Source organism: Henckelia pumila, unplaced genomic scaffold (assembly GCF_033568475.1).
Source record: "Henckelia pumila isolate YLH828 unplaced genomic scaffold, ASM3356847v2 CTG_461:::fragment_3, whole genome shotgun sequence".
NCBI classification, from domain to species: domain Eukaryota; kingdom Viridiplantae; phylum Streptophyta; class Magnoliopsida; order Lamiales; family Gesneriaceae; genus Henckelia; species Henckelia pumila.
This window is the reverse complement of record NW_027331831.1, coordinates 6,266,756-6,281,303: the sequence shown is the minus strand read 5'-3', so window position 1 is coordinate 6,281,303 and position 14,548 is coordinate 6,266,756. Positions and strand designations below refer to the sequence as shown.

General features: G+C 30.9%; 1 protein-coding gene across 1 annotated transcript; it reads right to left on the bottom strand.

Moving 5' to 3' along the window:
• Positions 1–1,711: 1,711 nt before the first annotated feature.
• Positions 1,712–6,813, bottom strand: LOC140871595 (protein VERNALIZATION 3-like). The gene is made up of 4 exons (XM_073274175.1): positions 6,579–6,813; positions 6,320–6,381; positions 3,528–3,568; positions 1,712–2,140 (listed from the first exon to the last, which is right to left on the bottom strand). The coding sequence occupies exons 1-4, from the start codon at positions 6,774–6,776 to the stop codon at positions 1,917–1,919; spliced, it is 525 nt and encodes a 174-aa protein (XP_073130276.1). The 5' UTR covers positions 6,777–6,813; the 3' UTR covers positions 1,712–1,916.
• Positions 6,814–14,548: the final 7,735 nt, after the last annotated feature.

The window sequence follows — 14,548 nt, the reverse complement described above, 5'->3', positions numbered from 1 at the left end:
TTATATTGTTATTTTATCTAAGGAGTTAAAAAAATCATTTATATCTTATTATTTACATCAAACGGTACTCGATTTTAATCACTCTGTTTTGTAAGATAACGACATTTAATCTTATGTTTTAAGTACATTTAAAATTGTGCGCGTACGAACGTGATGTATAGTAAAAAATTCTACTGTAATATTATCAACTTGAATAATTTAAATGAGATACAACTGGGCTTATATAATTATCTCCCTATTTTTAGAAAGAAAATAATAGAATACTTATTTCGTATATATTTACAGATAACAATTAATCGACAAAATTAATATCATAATGTGTGTGTATACAAATTAATACAGTTGGCATCATGTTTTATTCGAAGAACACAGTCTCGACTTCGATGATTTATTATATAAGCATCAAATTGAAACCCAAAATACAAGTGTTTAGTTAATGGTGTTCGATTTATACGCCACAAGATGAGAAGATATAATATGATATAGGGAAGATAAAATCAGTATCATATATTGATAACATAACATAATGATTTATAACTCTAATATTTTTTATAGTAATCGAACCAATATGGATGAAACAATTAGATACATAATCGACGATTCACTTGCATGAAACATCGTGTAAATATAACTCCCTCCCAAAAACATAACGGAACTCCTAATTAAGTTCCTTCAGTAATGTCTACGTCTGAGGTAAACTCAGCTCTCGAACTATGAGGGTTAACAATTGAGAATAATTTTGTCAAGGAAAAGTCGAGAAGTTCTTTCAAGAATGTTAGGTTATAAAGCGATGAGGTGTTCATCCCAAAAGGCTTGCCTATTGGGTGGGGTTACCTCAAGGATTTATAACCAACTCTTTATTAATTTAGTATTTCAATGTGGGACAATTGTAGCATTGTCGATCCCTTGAGAAGGGGACGTCATTGCCGACCACTTGAGAAGGGGATGTCCGCGCGCGACAGCCTTTCCTAGGTCGCCCCTTTCGCTACGTCGAGTCTAAACGAGAGTATCATTTGTTAGGTTATAAACCCATGAAATGTACATTACCTCAAGAGTTTATAACCAACTTTTTATTAGTTTAGTATTTAATGTGGGACAATTGTAACACAGAAGCTCTCCCAAACAGTACTTTTGATTAATGATCCTATTTTTACACTTTAATTTATAATTCTCATGGTTTGTAGTAAATTTAATTTGATGGGATTCAATTAGTTGAATCTGTGCAAATTAATCTCACAAAAACCCTCATCTGTGTGTGTTTGTGTATGCTTCAGTTGCTTACATGAAAGTGGTCAATTGGTCTGGTACTTCACGTTGCTCCAGTACTTAGGTACGTAGTATTTGATAAAGCTTCTAAGAATCACTTTTCAGCTTTCTTTTGAACAAAATTTCAACTCTCCCGAACTACCTTATTCTTGGAATGTGGCTGAAATATGGAGAACCATGTACCTTGATTTCGATCGCGAATTTATATCAAGTTATCCGAATTCAATAATATACCGTCATTTTGATGCACGACTTAAATTATATATGGTAGTGTTTGAGAGAGCTTTTAGGAAGCACTTTTCAGCTTTTCTTAACAAAATTTTGAAATTTTGTGAAATTTTGTTGACGAAAGCTGAGAAGTGCTTCCTATAAGTTCTCCCAAACACTACCTATATCATGGACATGTAGTTTTATAGCCGAAATTGAGAATACAAAACCACACAAAGAACTGTTACCAAGCTTGTTTCCTTTTTATTGTTTATTTATTATTCATGTATGATTATTTGAAACCTGTAGATCAAATCAATTACAGCAGTAGACGACTTAAAGACTTATGATCGATCATGAAGCATATATATATGATAATTATATATGGGTATATATAAGCCTATAATCAGTGTTGAAATAATATTATATGTAAATAATATTATTCATCTTCTTCTTCCACCGGTGCCACTCTCCCTCTGGCAGTTGTAATAGACGGCAGCCACCGGAGAGCCGAGATTGTAGAGCTCCGCAAAATCCCTCATGTTGAAGTTCTGGCGCCACCCCGGAGCATACACCGTCTGCCGTCCCAGCTGCCGGAACAGCACGAACACGAACCGGTGGATCCCCATCGACGGCCGCGGGCTCTCGTAGCACACTATCTCCTGTCCTGCATTACACATGCAATATTTAACCATTATATATATTTTTAATTTGTTTTTTTTTTCAAGTTATTGCATTAATTCACAAATTTATTCATTGTATAACGAAAGAGTAGAGACTCGGATTCTGATGTCATACAAACATTATATATAATCATAACATATACTAATTGATGGGGTTACATACCCAACTTTATTATCTCGTGTACTTAGACTGACTCCTCTTACATGTCTACCGACATACTACTCCAGAAATTCCTACTCTCGATCGTCTTGCTACGCGACATACCCGAGAGTGGGGGCTTATGATGAGTTATGATCCAATTTGATTTTCTCCCGGTCCAAGCCCAATGACTAAATTCATTTGGGTCTCATATTATTTATTTGGACATTTTATCGAGGCCCACAAATTTCTAAAAGGTCATAAGAGGCTCAAGTCCATGAAACTCTTCGACTATCAATAAATAGCTCAAGTCCTTTCATTCTTAAGGTACGCACTGCTCTAGTTCTCTAGAACTTTTATTGGGCAAATACTGACTTGAGCGTCGGAGTGTCTTCGCCGGGCAACTTCCGGCGCCACTCACTTTGCTTTGTGATGCAGGTGACAATTCACGAAATTCGGTTTTTGGAACAGTTCGAGTATTAATTCGGCTAACTAAATCTCTACAAGTTACCCAAATTTTTTTTAATCGGGTAATATCAATTTTTTGCTACATCACTAATATAATTGCTTAATCCGACAAAATAAAAAGAAAAAAATAAAAATATTTTGTACGATGAATCGTGAGATCGACACGTTAGGGAGAGGCTTGTAGGGTCCTGGAACGCATTAGGATCGACAAAAAGCATAATTGCAGGAGACAGTGCCTTTCGCTTATCAAATTAAAAGATGTGGATAATCGAAGAACAAAAAAGAATCAACAATTTAATTGGCTAGAAATTAATATAAGAAAAAAAGAACATGTTAAAAATCACATACAAATTAAATTAATCATGATAAATTAAACCACAGGAATGTCGATTTGTTAAAATGTAGGTACGTAAGTTCTTGCATCTACAAAAAGTTAGTGGAGAAAATGACGTTATTCTCGGTATTTTGTAACTAATTTTTTATAACGATTCATGAAACATCTTGCGACGCACATGCAAAACATATATTTTGTTGACATGTAACAAATTAATGATGTAAAAGAAAGACAAGGATATGTCATGTATTCTTCATCAAGTGATTGTGCTCCATACAATCTATGTATGTTTCTTTTGAGTGGATAGAATGGTAGTACAAGATATGTTGTCACACTATAAGATTGGACCATTTAATTTCTCCAAAATATGTAATATCACTCAATTTAAAAAATAATAATAATAGTAATATTCGATGATGTGACAACTCACCGAAGTTAGCTCCCGTCGTTGCTGGAATATCAGTGACCAACCTGGATCACAACGAAGCTAAGTGATATATATCATGGAGATTAATTGAGTTGAATTATAAGAACATATGTGCAATGATTCATCAAAAATATTTATAGTAAATTGTTAATAATATATATGTTTTTATATATAAAATATATAAACCAATTAATTTATTATATATATATATATATATATATATATATCGAGTTTTGATCTTTTGAACAACTACTGTGAATAACTATGTGAGTATCGATTGATGTGTTATTCATTTTGGTTGTACAAGATGTCACGTCAGAGATACTCACGTAGTTTTTCAAGTGATTGTCTAAGAGATCAAAACTTTATATATATATATATATAGGTGCAGGGTTTTTCGTGTGCGACCACTAAAACCCGATACCGTGTTTTAGTGTAAAAAAAAAAAACATGATTGCAGACGAAAAATCCTTCACTCAATGGACCTCTGACTCATGTAGAATGAGGTCTTCTTCGGGTCAACCCTTTTAAATATATAAAAGTATATATATATATATATATATATATATATATTAAAATGTATTTTGGTACAAGAACTATTGGTAAAATGACATATTGGTACACGAACTATTGAAAATGGCTTAATTGGTACATGATCCAATTAAAAGATCAATTTTACCCTTAATAGGAATTAATATTATATTTATTAATTTTAAAAGAGTAAAATGTATTTTGGTACACGAACTATTGGTAAAATGTCATATTGATACACGAACTATTAAAAATGGCTTAATTGTTATATGATCCAATTAAAAGTTCAATTTTACTCTTAATAGGAATTAATATTATATTGATTAATTTTAAAATATCGTATTTATTTAAAAATTAATTATAGATATAATGATAAACAATTGTTAAGTCAAATTATACAAAAAATATTATAATATATGATATGATAAAAATATATATCACCGAAGTCTGTTGATCTTGTGTTTAAATGATTGAAACAAGCATAATCACCATTTTAGTTTTTCAAAATTTAGTATAAAAATTTTCAACATTAAAGAGTAGATCATGAAAAAACAAATATCACAGAAAAAAATCTCACTCATTATCTCAATTTACGTAGTTCTAATAACCCAAAATTTTTTTACTCGATTTAATAATTTGTAATTTTATATTTTTTTACTCGCACTTAAATTAAATATAAATAAATAAATATTTATTTAATTATATTTTATCGTTATTAAATATATTTTAGTCTTGCATATGATTTATTTATTGAGTTTGTGATTTTATTATTATATAATTTATATCAATTTTTTTAAATGGATAATTATTTACATAGATAGCAAAAAATACAATTTAATTTTATATTATTAATATTTTAAAAATATAAATAATTTATTAATGAGTAAAATATAAATATATTATAAAATATTAAGATACTTATTTTTTATTATTTTTAAATTAATATAAATTTTTATTTACAATAAATAAAAATTAATTTAAATAATAAAATGTACACTTAGTTGAATTTATTATTAAAAATAATTGAACTTAAAATAAATTACTAAAGGATAAATTAAACTTTTTAGTTAAATCATGTACCAATTAAATCATTCTCTTATAGTTCGTGTACCAAATTGACATTTTACATATAGTTCGTGTATCAAAATGAATTTTACTCTATTAATTTTTAAATAAATATGATATTTTAAAATTAATAAATATAATATTAATTCCTATTAAGGGTAAAATTGACCTTTAATTGGATAATGTATCAATTAAGCCATTCTCAATAATTCGTGTACCAATATGACATTTTACCAATAGTTCGTGTACCAAAATACATTTTACTCTATATATATATATATATTTATAAAAGGGTGGTTGACCCCGTAGGGGACCCCATTCCACATGAGTTAGAGGCCCATTGGCTCATGCGGAGGGTAAATCGAGGGTTGTGCACGAGCGGCAGGGACCTGAAGGAGGGAGCACATGACCCAATCCCCAGAGCATACCCCCACAATATTTCAGCAGGAAATATGCTCCACACGAGGATCGAACCCGCAACGCTGGAGAATTTCTTCCCACGTCACATCAGGTCTTACCAATTCGCCTATTGTAATTAATGTGGATGGCCCACACACAAAGAGCAATTAAAAAGACTTTCGTGTTGCCAAGGTACTTTTGCTTGTGGGCAGAGGATTTTGAAAGGCACGTGCATGCAAGACAAATCAGTAGTCAATAGAAAACAGCACATCTCCTTGTTCTATATATATATCGTGGAAAATGGAGTTTTAAAATTTTTATTTAATTATTACGTACTGAGTCAAAAAAAAAATTAATTATTGAAATCGAGACAAATTAAAATTTGAATTATGTTTTATATTTTGATCAATCTTAAAGTCACGAGACTGCCTGTAATTCTATTTGATTTATGTTTTCATGTTTTGTAATATTTTTATTAAAAAATAAATAAATATTTTCCTGAATCATTTGTTTGAAATATAAGCAACAAAATCTTGGTGACAGGCCAAGATTAGATGCATGCATGCATGTGTGGCTTCCCAAGAAAACATGGTGGGCAATAACCAAAGAAACTTCACACTTTTTGGGCTACGCTTTCTGATTTTATAATTCAAACAATAATTATATATAATAGATCAAGGAACCTAAAAAAATTATTATTTTTTAAAAATATATATATATATATTTTCTGGGTTTTCAACAGTACATGAAACCCTAGTTAGCCAGCATGCAATTAGTTTAATAATAATAATATATCTCACCAGTGCAAGTATTCTCTGAGATTTGGATCACTAGGGCTTGGAGCATCAGGGTCCACCATCACCTATTTGCATGCCAATACAACAACATAATTAAACATATACATGATTCACTTTATCAACTCCTCTACTAATTAAATGAAGTATTACTTTTGAGATTAAAGCCGATTTTCGTTCAAATTCGATCGTAATGATATCCATAACATGCGGTATATGATGAAGACGAAGAAAATAAAATTTGGAATATGATCATGATACGTACAAGAGTATAGAAGGTACGAAGATCTTCGCCTCCGATGTCGACCCTCGGCTGGTTGATCACTTGGGAGGGCCTGAACTCGCTCCCATTGTTGACCTCTCTATTGCCATAAGAAACTCTGAGTCCTAATGATCTTGTGAATGGATCCAACACATCGCCTATAACTCTTCCTACCACCAGAGGATCTCTATCTCTAGGCATTATTTTCTTTTCTTAATTTGTTTTTTTTTAAATATTAATCTATAATTTTGTATGCACACAAGGGCAATTTATAGATGGTACGTAGATATATGTGCATGTACTGCCATCCACACATTTTGCATTTACAGAAAGAACGTCTGAAATGACATGGAAAAGAAAGTATATGCCACCTTTAATTTCTTTCTTTTTTTTTCTTTTTTTTTTTTTTTTGCTTTGGAATTTCATGGTTGGGGTGGGTGATTTTGGAACCTAGATTGTGAACTTGGGTTTATCGTTATTGTATGAGAATAATTGCTGCGTTTTGGACTATTGGACTCGACGAATCACGTGCTTTTCGTGAGCGCACTAAACACATAGAGATCGATTGTCATGTCACGACTAGCTATTTCTAAAACGATATATATTGATGCCCGAGGTGTTGCTAGCTGCCTGTTCGTTATGTAAAGAACGTGACTATTCCTTCAATATTCCCCAATATATTCTTGAGTTCCAATAGTACTTCTCTGCATGTCATCCTACAACGATTGAACAATGGATGTATCTTAACTAGCTCTTGCACGTGTCTCGGAAATTTATAAATTTAAGCCGAATTGGCTTCATAATGCGAGTGTGTGACATCCGTGTATATATATATATATATTATATTAAATAAGACTATTTATAATTATTATATGTCACTATTACATTTTAGTTTATTTTCGAGGCAATGCATATAATTATAAATCGCAAATCTCTTTAATTTTTCATATATTTACAAATTTCTATACGTGTGTGTGTGTGTTGTATAATTAGCAATGGTATATATACACACTCCCCATATTGTATCCATTTTCTTTTTAATTATATTGTCTTTGAACATGTAGTCGTCGTCATGCAAGAGAGTTTGGATGCTATTGTATTACAATTTACATGTACGACGCGCGATGTATGCATATGCGCATGTACTGTGGATGCTAGCTAGGTGATCCTGATACAAGGTGAATACATATTAATCTTTTTAAAATAATGCTCAATTTGAAGAGACAGTTATTTATTTCTTGTTGCTGAGCATTGTAACTTAACTAGAAATATCAATGCATGTTTTTTTCGGATAATTATTAAATGACTAAATATTGATATCAAAGGTATAATTATTTGTCAAATTCCCTTAGTTACAAGACTAGAGGAGAATTTTTGGGTATCTAAATACTTCACAAGCAGATAAAAAATAATAATAATAAATAATAATAATAATAATAATAAATAATAATAATAATAAAAGAAGAAGGCCCCGGAGGAGAAGAATAAAGGTGAGCAAGAACATTTGATATGCATGCCGATTCATTGTCTAATTAGTGGAGTAGTATTACTATATGACATGATTGGATGTTATAACTCCAAATATATATATTTTTTTAATGTATCTAATTCGTTTAGTTTCGAACATATATATTTCGATTTTAAATTAATCTTTCATCAAAACATCGCCATGCATCTCGATATGTTATTATGGTCGGAACCAATATTAATGGTGCCTAGTTGTTGCACCCGATCCCTCTCAAATTTTCTAGTATATATATTAACCTCCAAATTTACAATAACAGTACTTGTCTAGATTAAAAATAATTCTGCGTGAAAAATTACAAAAAGCAAAGATATGGTACCTTATGGTGATTGTGTGGCTAGCCAACCGCCTCTTCTTTCCGAGATAACCAACTTGTTACTTGTTAGTGCCTTATCTTTGGCCAATTGTCACTGTTTTACATGTGACAAGCCAGCTGAAAAGGTTAACATAAAGCATTTAGAATCTTTATATAAATTTATATATATATATATATATATATATATACAGTCAAGATCCACTGCACATTAGTGTGCAGGGATTTTGTGTACACCGCAGGATGTTCGCGCGAACATCTAAAAAAAATCAGATGTTCGCGAGAACATCTCAGGGTGCACACAAAATCTATATATATATATATATATATCATCTCTTAAATATATACATCATTAATACACACACATGGTAGTAGATTTTGGTAGTGTTTGGGAGAGCTTTCTTGACGCAATCTTGAAAAATTTGAAGTTTTTGTTAGGAAAAATATTTTTTTGTCCAATAACTTGTCTATTTTTTTGTTTTGGTCCATTAAATTTTCAAATTTTTGTTTTGATACACTAAATTTTACTTTTCGGGTATTTTGCTCCACCTGCTGATGTGACACCAAAAAATGCTGACGTGACATCGGAAAATGATGACGTGACGTCGAAAAATGCTGACGTGTCTAGCTGTCACTTCAGCAATTGGACCAAAATCACTCAAAATTAAAATTTAGTGTACAAAAACCAAACTTTGAAAAGTTAATGGACCAAAAAAAATATTTTCCCTTTTTGTTAAGGAAAAACTTAATATTTCTTCCCAAAAATTCTCTAAAACACTACAAATTGTCTAGTTGAAACAGCTTGTTTTGCCCAAAATTAATTAGTCAAAACTTATCCCCCTATATACATCCGAGAATTAATTGAGATTATTGGGGTGAGTGCATGGAATTATTAGCAGCATTGTGAAAATCTGAACAAAACATGTAATATCCTGCATGGGGTGTTAAAAGACAGCAGGCTTTATTGTTTATACAAAGGAGTTTTATATATACTTTGTGAAATTTGAAAATGATAGATAAAATCAAAGGAGAATATAAATTAATTATTCTAGAGATATGATGAAATTTCAAGTTGAAAAAGTAGCGGTGAAAAATGAACACGGGGGTATATTCAGATTCTAATTAATGTCCATAGAATTCGTCATTCTCAGGTCATGCATATTACATGATATATTGTACGTAGTAACATAAATCTCTTTCGATAGGACTTAAACGATCGATGTGTTAGTTAAATCCCAAATCAAAACAAAAAATACAATTAAAAAATTGTCATTAATTCTCATCAGATCCCCTTTAATTTATTTGTATCGTGCTAACATAAACCTAGCTCTCTCGGTACGTATGAGAGACATGAGTTCAAACTCAAGTTAAAACAAAGTATATAATTTGAAAAAGAAAATAGTCATTCTCAGAACCTTCCCAAAATAGAAATGATTCTCCTGTATAGATATAAATCGAAAAAGAAAGGATGAAGAAAGAACAATGGCAATAAAAATATTCTTTTGTTGTATGGATTAAAAAGCATGGGCGGGTAATTAGATATTTGAGATACAAAAACTTCGGGGGTTTACTTTTTAATGATATTGACAATACGGGAATTTTTTTTTTGTTTTTGTCATATATGTTTGTAATTTTGCGATTTCGGTTATTTATATTTTCAGATTTCAGTTTTAGTCCGCTATATTTGTTTTTTTGGCAATTAATTTTAGTCATTTTTTCGATGTGATGCTGATATGACACTAATGCAATGCTGACGTGTATAGTGTCGCGTAAGAATTTTTGAAGAAAAATGACTAAAATTACAAAAATAATAATCAAAACATACAGAACTAAGACTAAAAATATAGATAACCAAAATTGCAAAGTGAAAAACATAGCAGACGAAAATTTTAATTTCCCTTGACACAACCCATGCATAACTTTAACCTTTATTACTCAATATTGATTATCAAGAACCTGCAGGTTGATTGGCCACTCAACCTAATATATTAATAGAATGCGTGTATATATAGGATGTTGATATTAAATTTACACAAAAGTTCTTATATGCGATGTCTCATGAGTTAATAAATTTAACATATGTAATAAATCGAGCAACTATCATTAATTCACACCCCTATAAAAGTAACAAATAAAAAGACATATAACTCCCTCTATGACAATTTAAATCAAGTATAAAGTCCGATCCTCTGTAAATAAGATAAATTTGTCCTGTGTTTTTTGTTGTAAAAATTTTAGTTTAAACACACAGATGAATGTATGTTATTTTATATTTGACATGGGTGATAAATTAATGTAGTAGTTTGTTCGTAGCAAATCAATTAAAAAAAATTAATCGAAATAAATATGAAACTGTTGAAAATATATATAAATATATTTTATTATTTATTGTTGAATGTTGAAGGTTGAAAATTGAGTTGTAAAATATTGAAAATTAGTGTGTGATGATGTAATTAATGATGTATTAATTTTTGACTAATCTCCAATTGAGATCTATAAATAGGTCTCTCCATTTGTGTAGAAAAACACAATTGTGAAGAGAGAAAAATTTTATAAAGTGTAGAATTTGATAAATTTTGAGTTTTTGAGTTTTTACTTTTTACCGTAAATTTTTACTTTTTCACAACACGTTATCAGCACGATCGCTCGAAGGTTCTCTATATTTTCCGACGCTCCAAAATACAAGAAGAAGTCAAAAATATTCAACAAGTAAGAATTTTTATTTTACTGTTTATATATTTTTATTGTGTATATATTAATATATAATATCATGTTAAAAAATAAGTTTTTTTCAAAACTTGTTATAAATCCTGGGAGGATGTTAAGACGACATCCCACACTCCCGGTAAGGGATACGACAAGTATAAAAGCCTCTAAGATTTTTAAACAATAACGTGATATATATTTATTATGTATATATATTAACTATATTAATATATAATTTCATGTTATTATATAAAAGGTTGTCTATGACACTGACCTTATAATAACATGATATGATATATATTATTGTGTATTTATATACTAACCATATTTGTATAATCTCATGTTATTATATAAAAGGTTGTCTACGACACCAATCTTATAATAATGTGATATGATATACTATACATGACTTTATACTAACTATATTAGTATAATTTCACAATATTATATAAAAGGTTGTCTACGACACCGACCTTATAATAATGTGATATGATATACATAATTATTTAATTATGATTATCATTATATGCATTGCATCATTATCACGAATTTTTATTCAACACATACTCGATTTTTTTCTTACCCCCAACGGTCACAAACGGTCACAAACGGCTAGTTTTTGGCCTATAAATATGTTCACTCAAACTCATTTTCAATCACACCAAAATTCACTCTTTCTCTCAAAATATTTTCTCCTCGGTTTTTTCGAAGATGAAGATGATGACATTTCTAAGACTATTTTTCATAACGATTATGATCATCATGCTCACGAGTCTTGTACTCACCAGCGATTTTCCACCACATACTTTTTCTCTATTTGTACACGTACTTGTACTCATCGTTTATCCATTATTTTGTATTGTCATATTAATGGAAGTTAACTTATAAAATGCATTGTTATTTTTCTAGTACCACCATGTCAAATTTGGCAAAGTTTAAATTCGTTGCTCTCGATATCACTAGAAAAGAGCAAAGAAATGTTAATGAGAAATCATCAATCCCGACTCAATGTATCTACGGCATTTCCAGAAGCAAATGTCGTAAGTAAAAAAAAAATAAAAACCAAAATCAAAGGCATAAACTAGATTTTGGTTGAGGTCGAGGATGTGGTCATGAACGTGGACGTAAAAATGATTGTGGTCGTGGTTATGACCGTGAATATGAAAATAATCGAGATAGTTACTTCAATAACTAATCTCAAAAGAACGTCACGAACCACCCAAAAAGGCAGCATGAAAATATGAGTAAAAATAAAAATCATTCAAAAAGATATGAGAGTGTTTGTTATAAATGTGGCACTCCAAGACATTGGTCATGTACCCCTGAGCACTTATGTAAGCTCTTTAAAGTATCGATAAAGGGAAAAGAAAAAGAGACCAATTTTGTTGAAAACAGTAACCATTTAAGTGATTCAACTTATTTCAATGCTGCCGATTTTTTCAAATGATTTCGAAAACATTGATTAATATATTGATGGGACTGAAATGTAACATGCTATATCCTTGATTTTCTTTATTGCATTTTTTTGAAGTATGGAAAATGCTATGAGCAAATATGGAAATAATATCATGGAAATTTGCATACCAGATAGTGGTACAACACACATTATTCTGCGAGATGAAAGATATTTCTTGGAAATAAAACCAACAAAAACAATGGTGAATACCATATCAGGTCCTATAGACTTGATTGAAGGATGTGGCAAAGCACAATTTTTGTTACCTAATGGTACAAAATTTTTGATAAATAGTGCTTTATATTCACCACGATCACAAAGAAATTTGTTGAGTTTTAATGATATATATTCTCATGGTTATGATACGGAAACAATAACCGAAGGAAATGAGAAATATATGTGTCTTACTACATATAAATCAGGAAAGAAATATGTAGTTGAGAAATTATCAATGCTCCCTACTGGATTGCATTATACACATATAAGTCCAATCGAATCAAATATGGTTATTGGAAATTCTTCAATACTAACAAATTGGCATGATCGATTGGGACATCCTGGTTCAATAATGATGCGAAGGATTATAGAAAATACAAGTGGTCATCCACTGAAAAGCCAGAAGATCTTTCAGAATAATAAGTTTCAGTGTAAAGCATGTTCTCTGGGGAAACTTATTATAAGACCATCACCAGCTAAAATCCAAAAGGAATCACCCATATTTCTTGAACGTATTCAAGGTGATATTTGTGGGCCAATTCATCCACCATGTGGACCATTTCGATAATTTATGGTATTGATCGATGCCTCTAGCAGATGGTCACATGTATGTTTATTGTCCACTCGGAATGTGGCATTTGCAAAATTGATGGCTCAAATAATAAAATTGCGGAATCAATTTCCCGAATATACGATCAATAAAATAAGACTTGATAATGCTGGAGAATTTACTTCCAAGACTTTTAACGACTATTGTATGTCGATGGGAATTACTGTTGAACATCCTGTAGCTCATGTTCATACACAAAATGGATTAGCTGAATCATTGATTAAACGTCTGCAGTTGATTGCTAGACCAATGATTATGAGAACGAAACTCCCTATTTCTATATGGGGACATGCAATTTTACATGCTGCTGCATTGATTCGCATCAGGCCAAGTACATATCATAAACACTCCCCATTGCAGCTTGTATTTGGCAAAGAACCAGATATTTCTCATTTGAGAATTTTTGGATGTATGGTGTATGTGCCTATTGCACCACCTCAAAGAACAAAAATGGGACCTCAAAGAAATAATGGTATTTATATCGGCTATGATAGTCCATCAATCATTAGATATCTTGAGGCTCAGACAGGCGATGTGTTTACAGCACGGTTTGCTGATTGTCATTTTGATGAAAATAACTTCCCAATGTTAGGGGGAGAAAAGAAACACATCGAAAAAGAAATCACATGGTATGTACCATCATTATTACATTTGGATCCTAGAACTAAACAATGTGATAAAGATGTACAGCAAATTGTGCATTTGCAAAGAATAGCAAATCAAATACCAGATGCATTTGCAGACACAAAAGGGATAACAAAATCATATATACCTGCTGTAAATGCCCCTGCTCGAGTTGAAATTCCAAAGAAACAAAATGAAGACATTCATGATGTCATAAAACGCCTGAAGCGTGGAAGGCCAATCGGTTCAAAGGATAAAAATCCTCGGAAAAGAAAATACATAGAGAAAAATGATGATCAGAAAATAGAAAATGGTGTTCCAGAAGAAACACACGATGATGAAAATATTCTGTCAGAACCACAAACTGACGAGAATCATGAAATCTCTATCAATTATATTAATACTGGAAAAATATGGAACCGAAAGAATGTACAAGATATTGATGAGATATTTTCGTACAATGTGGCATGTGACATCGTAAATGAAGATAATGAACCAAAATCTTTTGGTGAATGCAAAACTC

What these genes read in the sequence shown, in the direction of transcription:
- LOC140871595 (XM_073274175.1), bottom strand. Translation starts at nt 6,776, where the DNA reads ATGCCTAGAGATAGAGATCCTCTGGTGGTAGGAAGAGTTATAGGCGAT. An exon ending in TTCGTACCTTCTATACTCTT is followed by an intron (nt 6,382 to 6,578) that starts GTACGTATCATG and finishes GCATGCAAATAG; the next exon opens with GTGATGGTGGACCCTGATGC. An exon ending in AACGACGGGAGCTAACTTCG is followed by an intron (nt 2,141 to 3,527) that starts GTGAGTTGTCAC and finishes TGTGTAATGCAG; the next exon opens with GACAGGAGATAGTGTGCTAC.